The sequence below is a fragment of the Procambarus clarkii genome, chromosome 28 (genome assembly GCF_040958095.1).
Source record: "Procambarus clarkii isolate CNS0578487 chromosome 28, FALCON_Pclarkii_2.0, whole genome shotgun sequence".
Lineage (NCBI taxonomy): Eukaryota > Metazoa > Arthropoda > Malacostraca > Decapoda > Cambaridae > Procambarus > Procambarus clarkii.
The window spans coordinates 22,493,150-22,509,457 of NC_091177.1; the positions used below are offsets into that span (position 1 = coordinate 22,493,150).

General features: G+C 42.2%; 1 protein-coding gene across 1 annotated transcript in view; it reads right to left on the minus strand.

Annotated features, from left to right (window-relative positions):
- LOC123755099 (uncharacterized) overlaps window positions 1-16,308 on the minus strand; it is a 159,690-nt gene that overhangs the window by 123,519 nt on the left and 19,863 nt on the right. The window contains exons 4-8 of the mRNA XM_069332676.1: window positions 15,319-15,512; window positions 11,941-12,411; window positions 10,218-10,492; window positions 9,775-10,063; window positions 3,507-3,672 (exon numbers count right to left, since the gene is read on the minus strand). Coding sequence (XP_069188777.1) covers window positions 3,507-3,672; window positions 9,775-10,063; window positions 10,218-10,492; window positions 11,941-12,411; window positions 15,319-15,512 — 1,395 coding nt within the window. The remainder of the gene's footprint in view (window positions 1-3,506; window positions 3,673-9,774; window positions 10,064-10,217; window positions 10,493-11,940; window positions 12,412-15,318; window positions 15,513-16,308) is intronic.

Genomic DNA, 16,308 nt, shown 5'->3' on the forward strand with positions numbered 1-16,308 from the left:
CAGGTTATTTTGATGCACGAGTGATGAAAGTGTATGTTCCACTCAAGTGTGGTGTTGACTTTCAGAGTCTTATTGGAGTTGACTTTCAGAGTCATAGTGATGGTGAAGGATTTATTCATACTGGGGAGCAGATGTTTGAGGCTCCAGGTGTGTATTTCAAGTTGGTGGATAAGGTTATCCTACCTAGTGTTAATCATTGTGAAGGGTTTCAGATTGTCCTTGGGCGTTTCCCAGGTAATCTGCTGTGCATCTTCAAGATGTTAAGACCCTTAAACCTCTTGGTTGATTGTTTGTCATGAGACGTAAATCACTTGGGAAGTGATGGTGAGGTTTGTCAAGTTTTTGGCATGGTTTATTTAGTCTTTTGGAAGACTAGAAGGTTGATGAGAGTGTGTGTTGTGTTCGAGTTCACCATCAGGGGGTGTGAACTTGTCTTGAGAGTTATGATTGAGATATGGTGCCTATGCATATGCCTGTTTTCTTTCACTGATCGTTATGACAGAGTTATGAGGAAATTGATTTCTGTGTTCCTTATGGATCATCTGAGTCAGTTCGATCAGGTAGTCTTTGCACTTATCTTGGGTTGTATTTCTTGGTTTGAAGGTCAAAAGTTTGCTAAGTCGGTGTCTTGTGTTTCGGAAGGTTCTGTGAATGGGAAAGTTTTATACATAATTGTGAGGTTTAATGCTAATTTCTCTAATTTTAGTATCCATTGGGCGAGAGTATGTGTTCCACAGAGGATCAAGAGTGATGAAGAGCAGATGTCTTTGTCAGAGCAGACCCAGGAGAAGTCCCAAATCTACTCAACATCCAGTCGGCTTCAATTAAGCAGTTCAGCTCCAGAAAAAGGGAGTAATGGAAAATGGAGTCTGTCTTGGAAAACTTCACAATGTGGAAAAGGGATCACATGGAAATATGGGAATGATCTTAGAGAAATAGTAGAAACAGATATAAAGATAAATTGCCATGATAACTGTGTGAAAGCAGCTACGTTTATTGACAATTCTATTCATGCTAATAATGATAATGTTGATAGGAGTGTGAAATATGATCTGAAACAAAGTGAAATATATGAGATAGTGCCCTGGAGAGATAAATTTGCATACTCCAGTGAAACATATGTAGAACATAGTCATAAGACTGACATTTCTGAGTTTCATGTTAGAATGTATTGGGAGTGTTTTCATTTTTGTCTAGAAATGTGTTCTTATTACTTTTACACGTTTGGTGAAATTAATACCATAAATCTCAAGTGTCATACATTTTACTTCGGAAAAAATGCCATTGATCTTCAATCCATTGCATTTTTTTTCTTGGAGGTGGAAGTGTTACGTACTCCTAGCTGAATACGTATATAAATTTAATAAACTTATTCGGTTCCATTTCATCATATATGTACATATATTATATTTTGGTAAATTATAGTGTGGTGTGGCAATGTCAGTGGGGGACAGGAGCGCGGTTGCTCTTCACACGTCTAATACCTGTTAGATTCGGGAAATTAGAATTGCTGGACCTGTTCAGTTTGGGAGTTCCAGATGTCACTTTTACTAAGTTTATATAATTGTTTATTTACTGTAATTAAGCAGGTGGCATTGTACTTATATATTTTGCAAGTAACTATTATATTTAATTTGCATTCTTATATGTTTTGAGAACACGTGGTTGTTCAATTAGTTTTAAATATTAAAAAGTCTGCATTTTTCATCCCTCATCCTGGATGAGGCTGAGAAGGAGAGAATTATGGGTAGCGACAGAGCGAGGGCCAGGAGAGATCACATCTTTGTAGAGTTAAGTCTATAACATTCATGTTGTGCCATATTTTTATATATTATATTATATGAGAGACAATACTTTTTGTTGGTTGTATAAGTTAACTTGACCATCTGTGTTTTTATATTATACTGTATTGAATATATATATTATAAGTTATATGTATAATTCTTCAGTCCTAAGGGAGAAATACTTTTCATTCTTAGCCTGTTATCATTCATGGGGTAACACTGGTGACCCGCTCTTGAGAACTGCAGTTTGTAGTAGCCCTAGATAATTAAGGTCCATGCTGTTGTTTGGGTCACGAGCCATAACGAACGATAGGTAACAAGGTGAATGTTAGCGTTGAGGCCAGGAAAGTGAGGTGAATGTGAGTGTTGAGTCCGGAAGGTGAGGTGAATGTTAGTGTTGATGACAGGAAGGTGAGATGAATGTGAGTGTTGAGGTCAGGAAGGTGAGGTGAATGTGAGTGTTGAGGCAAGGAGGTGAGATGAATGTGAGTGTTGAGGTCAGGAAGGTGAGGTGAATGTGAGTGTTGAGGCAAGGAAGGTGATGTGAATGTGAGTGTTGAGGCCAGGAACGTGACAATCGAGTTGCGAATGGTCCCGGACGGACCGAAACGTCGTCGTAACCTTCACTTTCTAGTGTGTGGTTTGGTCAACATATTTCAGCCACGCTATTGTGACTCCTCGTCTGCGTGAGTTGAATGTTAATGTTGAGGCCAGGAAGGTGAGGTGTATGTGAGGGATTAAGCATTATAATCTCCTCATATTGTGACCACACCATCTCATACTGTTACATACCATCTCTTCATATTGTGACCACACCATCTCATATATTGTGACAACACCGTCTCATATATTGTGACTACGCCATTTCATATATTGTGACTACACCATCTCATATATTGTGACAACACCGTCTCATATATTGTGACTACGCCATCTCATATATTGTGACTACACCATCTCATATATTGTGACCACACCATCTCATATATTGTGACCACACCATCTCATATATTGTGACCACACCATCTCATATATTGTGACTACACCATCTCATATATTGTGACCACACCATCTCATATATTGTGACTACACCATCTCATATATTGTGACCACACCATCTCATATATTGTGACCACACCATCTCATATATTGTGACTACACCATCTCATATATTGTGACCACACCATCTCATATATTGTGACCACACCATCTCATATATTGTGACTACACCATCTCATATATTGTGACCACACCATCTCATATATTGTGACCACACCATCTCAAATATTGTGACCACACCATCTCAAATATTGTGACCACACCATCTCATATATTGTGACCACACCATCTCATATATTGTGACCACACCATCTCATATATTGTGACCACACCATCTCATATATTGTGACTACACCATCTCATATATTGTGATTACACCATCTCAAATATTGTGACTACACCATCTCATATATTGTGACCACACCATCTCATATATTGTGACCACACCATCTCATATATTGTGACCACACCATCTCATATATTGTGACCACACCATCTCATATATTGTGACTACACCATCTCATATATTGTGATTACACCATCTCAAATATTGTGACTACACCATCTCATATATTGTGACCACACCATCTCATATATTGTGACCACACCATCTCATATATTTTGACTACACATTAGGTATAAAGAATAGGTGTCGGTTCTTACGTGAAATTAAGAGCGTCGGCAAACGTGTGCAAGAGCCTGGTGTCGAGGGCGTCCCTGGGGGTCACTCTGCCCCCAGCCCCCTCCCGGCTCCGGACGAAGTCCATGAACGGGAAATGAGGTACTGTCACCACCCGGAGCTTGTGGCCCATCAGCGACTCCACGGGCCCTGTGGAAGCATTGCGTACGCATTACATCTGATGCCAGGGTATAAGCAAGCCTAACGCAAGGTCTCAGAAAATCTATTTTGAAGAATTCTGACATTTCCAATGTTGCTGCACAATTTAATTAAACTACATATAATTAGAACAGTAGTATCAAGGAAAATAATGCAAAAAAATTAATATGTAAATTATAATTTACTTCAGTACCTAACAGGCAATGTTGTGGCATAATTAATGTGAGCCTCAAAATATATTTTACCAAATAATAGTTGGGGAGTATAGTGGGCGAGCGGCGGGTCGATGCAGCAGCTGATGGCCTGGACGTCCGCCTCCCCGTTGTTACAATTCATGCACCGCCGGTATACCTTCACCACTCCTCCAACTACACACACAGTCAAACAAAAAACATTATTGACAAAAAACATTTGTGATGTTTTTGCCTCCTAACACCCCTGATCGAATCCTTCATGCAGAATATGATTTAAAAAAAAATCCAGTAAACCTCTGACTGGGTACAACTTAAGCAAACAATTCTAAGGAATCTGAGCATATGAATATGCTACTGTGAATACTCTAGGGAGTCTACCATTGCTTAAATTATCCAATAATAAATGAACAACAATATTCCCAGCTATTCCACATGGCTGGGAATAGAATTATAGCCTCCATCATGTAGTCCACTGCTGGGAAAAAGAGGTTATATAAGGCCAGCACACCTGCCTTATATAAGGCAGGTGTGCTGCAGCTGCTCTCACTCACCTGCTCAGAGTTCCCACATAACCAAACAATAAATTTATATTTAGATTAAGGTCAGCGAGGTACTGCTTCATTGCCTTGCATGTAATGGCAATTAACACAGTAAATATCAGCAGCCTAGCCTAAATTTAAATAAATTTAATTATTTCTCTGAGTATAATAACATTTAAAATATAGTAACAAATAAACAATTTAATAAATCATGCCGCACATGCTTAATTTGGGGTAAAGACCCCATGATATAACCAGTGCTCAGGAATAAAGCGTTATTGACACACACAACATCATTATATAACGTCAAATTTATAACAGACGAAACAGTTATAACTGTCCTCAACCCTTCCTCATATCAAGCTCATTCCATCCAGCGGTTCACCCCAAAGAGGCCACCCCGTCCTCATAAGCAAAGTCCATGGAATTCACCTGCTAACCCCCTGTTTATGAATGAAAAACGGTTTACAAACGACTCACAACTGATGACGTCCTAACACTTCCGGAACACGTGTTACGCTAACGACTTTTATTTGAACCAAAACGCTGTAAATGCTTCACTCACTTACTACAAATACAAATAATCGCAAGCACTAAACAAATAACTAAACACCTAATCTAGCCTAACCAATTATATATGCTATTATATATTGATATTAATTTATATTTGAGAAAATTCCTGTTTTTAATGAACAGCATGTTAAAACTGATGAATGTGTCTCTGGGGCAGAATGCTGGACGGAATTGTCGGAAATTTCGACACTAAATTACTAGTACCTAACATTCGAGGTAAAAACGGTTATGTTAGGAACATACTAACATTAATAACTACTAACGTCATTAAAAAAATGGGTTTCAGTGGCTTGTGAGAGAAAATGGAAGGTTTGCCGCGTCACCTGTATTTAATTACGCATAACACGTATCCTTAAAACACCAGCCCGGAAACTAAATATGATACAAAGTGTTGACCAAGAGTGGATTTAATTAAAATACAAATAAATCCAAAGTCTACTTCCCTAAGATAAAATTGATGAATTCAAAACTGCGTTCCTTTACACGTTCAGAACTGCATCGGAAAGGAGACGTCATTAGACTGTTGCGAGAGTGGTCATACAGATGACATCACAGAGAACAAACAGTTCGCCTCTCAAATCGACACTTGCATATCTCATAGACTTCCCACGAGCTTTGACAAAGGAACCACTGAGTCTCCAAACAACCGAAGATCTCGCTAACCTTGTGAGTATTGTATCCGTTAAATTTAATTGTGTATATGTATAAAGTGGTGGCCATTATATTTGTATATCTTTTGACAGGTTATGATACCTGAGAACCACCCGGAACTGGTAAGCTCTTGTTCCAATTATATTTAATCCTTCCCTTGTTATATTCTCTGTATTGTAATAGCAGTTTATTACTTGGAAGTTACTCTGCAGTTGCAGCCCAAGGGAAGAAGAAATTACAACGAGTCACCCTGGAGCAACATGAAGCATTCACAGCCGCCATTAGGACTTAAGCAACGAGTTTCGTATACGTGACTGAGGAATGTCCAGTGATAACCTGTGGTATCTTCTATTTATTAATTAATTAATTTTATTGATAGGCTGTGTACATACACTACCCAAATATGTAAGCAGGACAACACCTGGCAGGATAATCACAGTGCATACAGTCCACATTTAAATATACAGTCCACTTGAATTTATAATAATCAATTAAAGTATGTTTAACGAATTAATAATTGAATACAGAAATAAATTCTTATTGAATTTTAATATCTGAATATCTATCTCCTGTGCCACTCCTAGTATACTAAAAGTTAGTGTCTGCTTATCTATCCAAAGTTGGATACCAGATGCGTGGGGCTAGCCTCACCCAACTTTGCAGAAATATTACTATACTCACCTACTGTCTGGGGTAAGGGTCAGACGTAGGATGGTCAAGTGCAACCTAAGTTCAATACTTTAAGATATATGAGCCTGTAACTCAAGATCTCAAGATCCCTTGATAACCCACCTCCCTTCGCTTGAGAGTTTCATGAGGTCTGATATGAAATCGCGGATGTGTTTTCCATAGAGTTTAATGGGCATTGTCACGATTTACTCAAAACAATGAATTGAATTCATTCGGGTTAAAGTGATGAAAACATTGAGTAGGAAAGATGATTACAATGATGAAGATAGTATATAGTAAAGATGTAAGATGAGGGGGGAGAGAGGGAACACGGGAAAGTAGGGTACTTCTGGAGTACCAGTACCTCAGGGGTTCCCATATGGGGAAATTTTTTTACAGTGTGGTGGGAAGGAGAGAGAGAGACCTCCCCTCACCAAAACGGGTGGTCTTGCGACCACAAAAAGACTATCCTCTTCGAGAACAGTGGGGCACTGTCTTGTATGTCGGTAACACTAGGCCTGATGCCACAAGGGGCAACAGATGCAGCGGCCAATGGGAGCGTAAACGGCCTAGGGACTGATTGGCGAACAGGTGTTGACGTCACAGCTGCGTGCAAGTTTCCGAGGAAAGTTAGGAACCTCATTCGGCTCCAGACTTCAAGAGGTGAACTATGCTGTGCTCAGGGCAAAGCCAGTTCTATCTAAATCTGGTGGTACAGTACTCTTTGTATCCGAGAAACAAGCCAAGAACCGGATCCTTGGTGAATTTTCGCGGTGCAATTGGATCTTACATTGTACTGGAAGAAGGATCTTACAACGAAAACGCCAGTCCAGGAAAAGCCCAGACCACGTGTTTGTCTGGTTACTACAGCAGTGTGTGAGGTAACAGCAACGTGTGATTTCACAGGGAACAGATACAAAGAGAGAGAGAGAAGTGAAATCAAGCATAACTAATTCAGAGGAAGCCTCAGTGTCATAAGTGAGTTTGAGAGAGAGGAGTGATTGTCCCATCTATCAGTGAACATCTGTAGAAGACAATCAAGTGAAATATCCCAAGAGTGTGAACAGCTTAGTGGCGATAACAAACTGTTTGGTGTTTCGCCATAGTAAGTAAGTAAGTAATTACCAAAAGAAGGCACCAAACCGGGAAGGCTATGTGTTTCGGCATAGTGTAAGGGTGATTTGGGTGTGTGTAGTGCCTACCCTCGCCTGGCGTGTGTGAGTGTGTACTCGGCTCGGGGTAAAGAAAACGGGAGTTGATAGTGTGTTGCACTCTGCCATATTTGTTGTCAATGCAACTCGTCTTTTTAAAAATAATGTCACTTTTCGTTCGTATGCGTTCTATGGCCAAAAATGGACGTAATTTGAAATGAAATCGACTCACAAAAGTGATGTATTGTCCCGTTTTCTGTTTGAGTCGTCTGGCTTACTCGGTAAGGTTAAGAGAGGAAACTTTCAATTAACGTTTTTCATGACTTTTGAAACTTTAGGAGAATATCCTGCTATCCTAACCTACCAGAGGACCATTAACTTACTGTTTTGAAAAAAAAGAAAATCCAAAATTAATTTTCAATTATTTTCATTTTCATATTACGTCCATTTTCGGCCATACGGGCAAACGGCCAAATTTAGATATAATATGTATGAGGACTGGTTGTTATTGAGTGGCTTAAGTGAACATTATTTAACGACTGTTTGAATGAAGGTCGTTTCACGTTTATTGACCAGCTCGCGTTGTGCCACCTAATTATCACCTGGATTTACCATCTGTCAACTGGAAAGCTGTAGGGTGAAACCTTATCCAATATTGTTGATACAGTATTGGGTTTCCCCTCGCTTAAATCAACAATTTACCTTCCACCAGGAAGCATCATCAGCGACAGCAGTGACAGGGCATGACAGGTGTGAAATTGCACGTGAGTACTAATCACGGGTTATTTTAAATTTTGTATATAGTTTTGGTGTTCTGTAATCACTCATCCTCGGATCGGATCATCCGGGTATTACCTCGCAACGAGCTGGCTCTGTCTTAAAATCCGATGAGGTTGAGAAAGTGTAATCTGTCAGAAGTGACTGCTGTAACCATTCAAGTGTCGAATCACTAGAGAGTAAATGACGGACATGTTGTGTGAACATTATTATAAAATATACACATTTTGAGTGATAGGATTGTTTAACACCTATTGCAGGAAGTATTGAGAGAGATTGGTTACTATGGTCATCTGAGTGACACGTAAGTTTTTTTTATTTTATTTATATAAGAAAACCACAAAGAACAAACAGAAAACCACATACAAAGAAAAGCCATAAGTACATCCAGGATACACGGAATACAGTAATACAATAGTCAAAGAACCCAGACACCAAAATAAACAAAAGTTAAATACTCGGGAAACAAAGCATAGAACAAACCCCAACAAGGGCGCCTAACATAACACATACCTAAGGCAAGAAACACAAGGCATTAATAACAGAAGATAGAACCACATAGGGAACTGAAAATACATTAAAACAATAGCACAAACACCATGCAAACGACCAATAGGACGTAAGAACACAAGTGCATAATATAAACTATAGGCAAAGCTGAAAGCAATAAAAGCAATACATGACACATACCCAAGACAAGAAACACAAGGCATTAATAACAGAAAACAGAACCACACAGGGAACTGAACATACAAAAAAACAAAAAGCACAAAAAACATGCAAACGAGCAAAGGGCCGTAAGGACAGAAGTACATAAAATAAACAGCCATGCATAAGACACACATATCTGCAAGTATAAAACCACACAGCCAATCACACAGAATATTCAATACAAACACACACACAAATCCAGAAATAAAACGGAATCGCAGGAACCGGAAAACAAATCCCCCCCAACTCAAGCACACACAAGCAACCCAACCCCACACCCACTTACTCAAGCGCATGCAACACCACAACACACAAGAGTCAAACAGGAGGATATTTCTCAGGGTATGTAAACTGCGACTACCTCCGCTTATAAGCCTCCCATACCAAATACTCCTGGTCCGTAGGGGCATGGCCCTCACGATACCGCGGGTACTCCATATACTCGGGGACCGCAACATTCAGCGGAGGCGGTCGCCTCCAAGCACAGGACACCAAAGACGAAGAACCCGACACGCGAGGCAGGGACACCATCGCCGAGGAAGCAGGAGATACCGGAACAGCGGGCGGAGGCCGCCCTTCGGGCCGCACACTAGGGCGCGCACGTTGTTCTACATCGGGCACCGCACTGAACCCCACGGAGGGTGGCTCCGCAGGCGCCCCAGGGCCCCCACCAACCGGAACAGGAGCAGAGTCCCCCCCATCGCACATCCTTCGACAACACCACGACGAGATCGCGGTCACCAGAGCCAACCGCCTACTGAGGAGAGCCACCAGCAGGGGGCACAGTGTTCAACATAGAAGGCACTACAGGAGGTGGCACAACATCACCCACAGCATCATCATCCAACGCATCACGCCCCTCTGCCCACGTCCAGCGAGGTGACGCATCCCGAGCCGAACGACGGCGCTTAGAAATAGGCCGTTGATCGTCGGAACTGTCATCCCCTGCAAGCGGTGCCCCAGAAGAACCATCGGCAGGCGGCCCCAAAGCCGGGGCAGCACGATCACGCAAAACAGCAGCTTCAACGACGTGGGGCAAAAAGCAGGCGCACAGCAGACACAGCAAGCGGAAGGGTAGACTCCAGCACACGCGAGGTATCCAGCGATAGCGAAGGTACTGGCAGAGGAGAAGAGGCACGTGATAACGAGGAAACTACCAGAGGTGAAGAGGCAGAGGGCGTGAGCGGAGTCACACACAACTCCGCCCCGACAGCCCCAGGAAGCACACATCCTTCTGCAGGAGATGCTGGCACCACCCGTTCAGCACCAACCAATGCCACCACGGAAGCAACCGGATGCGGATGCACCTCCTCATCCACTGAGCGGCGAAGGTCCGAAGCAGGTGCTCCTAGGTCCACAGAGATTACCAGTGGGGCAGACAGATCAGGGCCAGACGGAGCGACAGCTAGAACCGCCGCAGGAATCCCACCAGGAACCTGCACAGAGCGAGGATCCGCCAGGGAATCCCCACGCACAGACAAGCGGGGAAAGTCATCTTCCAGGAAAACTGAAGGGGCCTCAGCACGAGGAACGTCGCAGCCGGCCGCTGTAACACGGGGAGGGTTTCTCGGATTATCTTTCCTCCTTTTCCCCCTCTACCCGTATTCTTACTTTTTATTCTCTACAAGGGACTCCAAAACTTTTACTAAAGCCGACTCCACGCCACGTGGTCCTAAGACGATTGACCGACTTAGGATTCTACAACCCGTATGACGTGACATAGGCTTCGAGCAAAACCCTAGAGTCGCCTCCGCCGCCACCACCAGACCAGTAACACTGAGCAATGATCGAGGTCTGGATCGATCATGCTAATTAATCAACCTTGGGGCTTGATCCCCACTATAACCGATACCCTTATCTTAAGTGTGGAATTAATTAAACAGGAATGATGACTTCCGATTTGGTGTTAGAATCGGCGCCCAATCCAACTCTGCCTCGTGTGGACCACGTGACCAGGACAAGTTCACATACATATACATACACATGGAAATAATAAAAATGCAAATTATTAACTAATTAAATTATTAAAAGAAAACTAAAACAAAATCTAAATGGTTATCACTCCCTACTTGACCTGAACGGCAATGAATTGACTATCCCTATAAGAACTCACAAAGCAACTCTACCTTGGGCGACCAGCTCAGATGTTGGGGGCTGGTCTTGGGAGAGAGGTAAGATGGTTGACCTCTCCCAGTTGATCTGGAGTCCACACTGATCTCTCCTCGTCTGGTCTTCCCCAGACTAGAGCATTGTATCCTTCCGCATAGTCTAAGTTTTACCAAGTTACTAGCAAGGTTTAAGTTATAACAATTAACGTCTGTTTGTACTTAATTGATCCAGACTGGTTGAATTATTTTACTGAAGAGTAATTACACAAGCATCTAACGGCAGAGCTGTTCCCGATCCCCAAAATGGTTATTTGAACTTTGAGAAATAGTGGACATGTCAACTCTGATGACCTATGACCGCCGGTCACTCGCGCCTTACAACTTAGATCTGATTCGTGACGTCACTGATGGTGACTTAACTCAAATCTCCTAATAATTAGAATACTCTTGGTACTATAACCAGGAATATTATACAATACAATTTTAATACAAAATGAATAAAGGCTAATTTCTCTAAATTACTGAATACTATAGGATGATTCATTATACGCAACTATGAACAGAGACGCCCGCCATTTGTGACTCAGACCTGCTAATCCCCAGGGGAATGTGCGTTGTTGAGGTCAGGTCCCTACACGAAACTTCTGGAACCTTCTGGAATAATTCTTACAACAGCCTAATTTGTTACACCGCCACGTGGCCCTCAGCACCACACCGGAAACAGGTGCGTGTTTGCCCTTGATAAAATACCCGCAGAGAGAGCCCACGAAACGAAACCCTGGAAAGAATAGGGCTCGTGACCTACATAACGAGCGTGCGAGCACTCAGATGGACCCCTTTCAGCCGACCCGCACTCAAAGTGGTGAACCGGGCTTCACCACCGCACCAAACCACGTAAACACCGACATTAGCTCCGCCTCGGGAAAGGTCACCGGCACCCCGTGAACACTCACAAAAGTCAAGGGCCCCCAGGGATTTGAAATCTCCACAGTCACAGCCGAAGCAGGAAGAGGAAGCGAGCGTGCCACAAACTTCCGGTAAAGAAGTGATGTGGCAAATGACACCGCCACACGGGTAGGCGATATTTTATCGAGCCCCAGAAGATCAGAGACGTTGACACAGAGCACGTCCAGGAGAGTAATCTCCACAATGGGCCAGTCCACTGCTCCAAAAAATTCCAGCCGTTCAGTATCCACCCGTCGAACACGGCTACCACTGGCTACTTCCATACCACCAGCCGGAGCCCCAGCGAGCGGGCGCTCCACACCTCCAACAACCAACCACCATGCAGCAACGGCCAACGACGACTGGCTGCTCTGGCCTGACGTCCTCACCCTCTGGCGCGGAGCAGGGACTCCTAAGTGACACGTATGTGGTGTAATTAGCGGTTGTCTTTATGACAAATTTATATTGTCATTCACATTGTGTTGTATTGTTTTGTGTATTGGGGTGTCAAGTGACATCTTGTTAATATCTCGTCTGTGTGATAAGCAATAATTATTGAATTGCGTAAATAACGAAATTAACGTAACTCATTGACTGCTAGTTGTCTGAGTTACAGAGTGTCATTAATTGTCTGAGTGACAGTTATTAATGTAACTCAATGATTGTTAACTGTCTGAGGGACAGAGCATAATCAACGTAATTGTGGTAAATTGATTATATTTGATTGTTGACGTTCTGTTTGACAGTGATTAATGTAATTGTTGTTAATTAATTATCTTTGTTGACTGTCGGTGTGACAGTGTGTAATAACGTAAGTTAATTGATAGATTGTAAATGATTGTTGACTGTGTGAGGGACAGTGTCATTAACGTAAATTAATTGAGTAATTAATTCATTCATTGTGTTGTTATGTCTTGGTTACATTGGTTGTGTAATCATTTAAATGTATGTAAATTTGTGGTGTTGGTGAAGTTGTTTTGAGACTGCCAGTGCGAGTGCAGTATTGGCCAAGAGTGTTCACGTAATGTTCAGGTTAGTTCATTGTTATTCATGACTTGTCCACTGGGTCTCTTTGCACTTATAGAGTGGTGGGTCTGGAGACCTGCTGCAAAGTGGTATTTAGATAGTTGTTTAAGTGACATTCTTGAATAATGTAAAGAACGTGGGTCACTGTGTAGTTAGTCAGTAAGTTGCTGAATAAACCTATTTTTGCTAATACACGTCCCTTTAATCTCATTCCTCATTCTGCTGTACTGCCCCCCGTTATTCACTTGCTACATGACCAAGTCATTGACTTGAGTTTCCTCAGGTTTTAGCCCCATAGCCTCAATGCACTAAATTAGAATTTGATGTGAGAATCCATCCTCTACCTGCTACATTTGCTTGCAAGCAAGTTGCAGAGAAAATGAACCAGGTGAGGAAGGTCTGGCATTGCTTGTGGTATTGACGACCACTCTGGCCTTCAACTCCACCTGAAGTATTAAATCTTTGGCGTTTGCTCACGCCACAGAAGAGTATTCATTTGTTTGTCCAAGGCAATCATTCGAATTCACGTCCCCTTAATAATTATCACTTTAATGCGTGCGGTACCCGTGAAAAAAAATAGCACATTGTGCGCGCGGCGTTTTTTTCTCTTGAGCGTAAACACCAAACAGTGTATAATCTTTTCACTCTCCTAACACCAATTCTCGAGCTACATATTTAATTTTGGTATCAACGTGTTGGCAATAAAATGTTCTACAAGATCATATGTATAAAATGTAACCAAAGCATTAGCTATTCCACCACGAAATAAATAAAAACGTAGATCATTCGCCGTCTCGCCGTACGCCCAAACAGCAACAAAATGTTCATACTCTTTTGTTTGTTGTCAGCTCCACATTAGTCCTACAGCGTTAAATTTTATATCACTGAACTTGCAATAAAATTCTCTACACAGACATATGCATATATGAATCATGATCGCGGTTCACACAAGAGGGGTATATGTATAATCATGTAGAGGGGTATGTGCGTCATATGTAGAATATAGAGGGGTATGTAGAATCATGATCGCGGTTCACACAAGAGTGAAACGCTGCGCTGAAACGCTGCGAAACGCTGCGCGTGCTAGTGGCTTTACAAGACTGTAATTACCATATTTGTATCCTCACATTCCTTATGTACATTCTTGTACATTCGAGCGTTTACAAAACGCTCCGAAACGCTGCGCGTGCTAGTGGCTTTACAAGACTGTAATTACCATATTTGTATCCTCACATTTCTTATGTACATTCTTGTATATGCATAAATAAATAAATAAATAAATAAATAAATAAAGAGTGTGTGAAGTGGGCGATTACCCTCGTTGTGTCACAAACTCAATAGTCTCTCCTCTAAGTTACAATACAATGCCGTTTTCTCAAATAGTCCATGTGCCTATTTTAGAAAACGGAAATTTAATGGCAAACATATTCATACAAACCCCAAGTCGATCGAATAAGAATTGGATTTTATATGTTTTTTTTAGAGCGCCCGGCTATTTACGACGACGCGAGGGCAGAACCCGCATAAGCAAACCCGCCGGAAATGTACGACGCGGTCCCCTTAAAGTGTTTTAACCAGTATTTAGATAGCTAGATCTAAATACTGGTTAGAAAGATCTCCCTCTCTTTCTCTCTCCCACCCGAGAGAGAGATGTCTCGTGAATTTAGGGTAAGAGAGAGAGATAGATAGATAGAGAGAGAGAGAGAGAGAGAGAGAGAGAGAGAGAGAGAGAGAGAGAGAGAGAGAGAGAGAGAGAGAGAGAGAGAGAGAGAGAGAGAGAGAGAGAGAGAGAGAGAGAGAGAGAAAGGGTGGGGAGAAGGGAAAGATGAGAGGAAAGAGGGAAGAAAGGGTGGGAGGGGGAGCGAAGAGGGGTGATGTGGGGGGACGGGAAAAGAAGAGGGGTTGGGGAAGAGAGCCAACCTGGGCCCTGGGTCCCGCCAGGTACACCTTCCTAATATATCTATAACTGAGTAACCTGTCTTCTTACAAAGAACGTTGCATTTCGATTGTATGCGTTACTTAAGGCTAAACAAATGTCGTACTAGGAAATGAACGCAGCTCGTGAAAGTGACATACTGTCCAATTTTCTGTTTTGGGTCCTCTGGTAAGTTAGGAGAGGACGCTTTAAATAAACTGTTTTCTTGACGTCAGGAAACCCTAGGAGGATGGGCTGAACAAAGAATATCTCTGCTTGTCTGTCCTAGGCTGGAGGTTAGAGATTTGGAACTTATCTTATATAACTAAAGTACATATAAATGCAGTATAGCACTATGTAATAATGTAATAACCTTGCCTGGAGACCTGCCAAGGCGAGCGTCAGTGTGTGGTGGCGTGGCATGGAGGGCGGGGACGTGGAGAGCCAGGTAAAGGGCGTGGAGAGTGTTTCGTAGAGTCTGGTGTAGGAGCACAGCCCTCACCCCAGCCGTCCCACCCACAGCAACAACCACCGTCTCCCGCAGCTGCCACAGTCCTGCTGCCTCCGCCAGCCTAAAGTTTTTGGAGTTGCTCAGTCCTTCACACCAACAAATTATTGCCCTATTAAATGCATGAAAATGTTATTTTTAAATATTGTTCAATTCCTTCAAAGGCAATGATCCCTGTCTCATAAAACGCCGTGAGAGACCCAGACTAGTGTTATGGAGTTGGTTTTAATAACTTTAGGATGATGTTTATATTGCATTCGGTATAATACTTTTAGCTCTGTATTTATTTTTAATACCTACCAAAACAACATTTTAACATAAAAATTAAAATTTTTGATCTTTGTAACCATAATATTAAGGATTATTGTGCTCAATACGCCCTTCGACCAAGAGTTGGGGTTTGGTACCTGAGCCTGTTACGAACGTCTGTAAGCGTTTCCACTGTACAGTGAAGAAAAAATTATTCCTTTTCCCCTCAGGTCCTTGGAACATGCAATTTGGCAACACTGCATTTGTTGTTGGTGTTGTAGTAGTTTCGATTATTAATTTAATGAATAGGTGCTTTGTAATGATGAATTCCATTGGTCAAAACACCACACACCAGTTTATATAATTCTCTCATCCATCAAAGGGAAAACAGAATGGCACAGTGTAGATTAGTGAACAATGGAAATGGCTCTACTTTTGTGCTTAAGAGTTTATTGACTTTCATTGTAAACAATAAAACGTATGATAATTTTTCGGATTGGCATTTGTCTCCTGAGGCAGACGATGTAGCGTCACACTGTGATGCTGAGGACTCTAGGCCCCGTCACTGGAGGGGGTGGTCGTTGTGGATTGCTCTCACCAGTCGTTGCTTG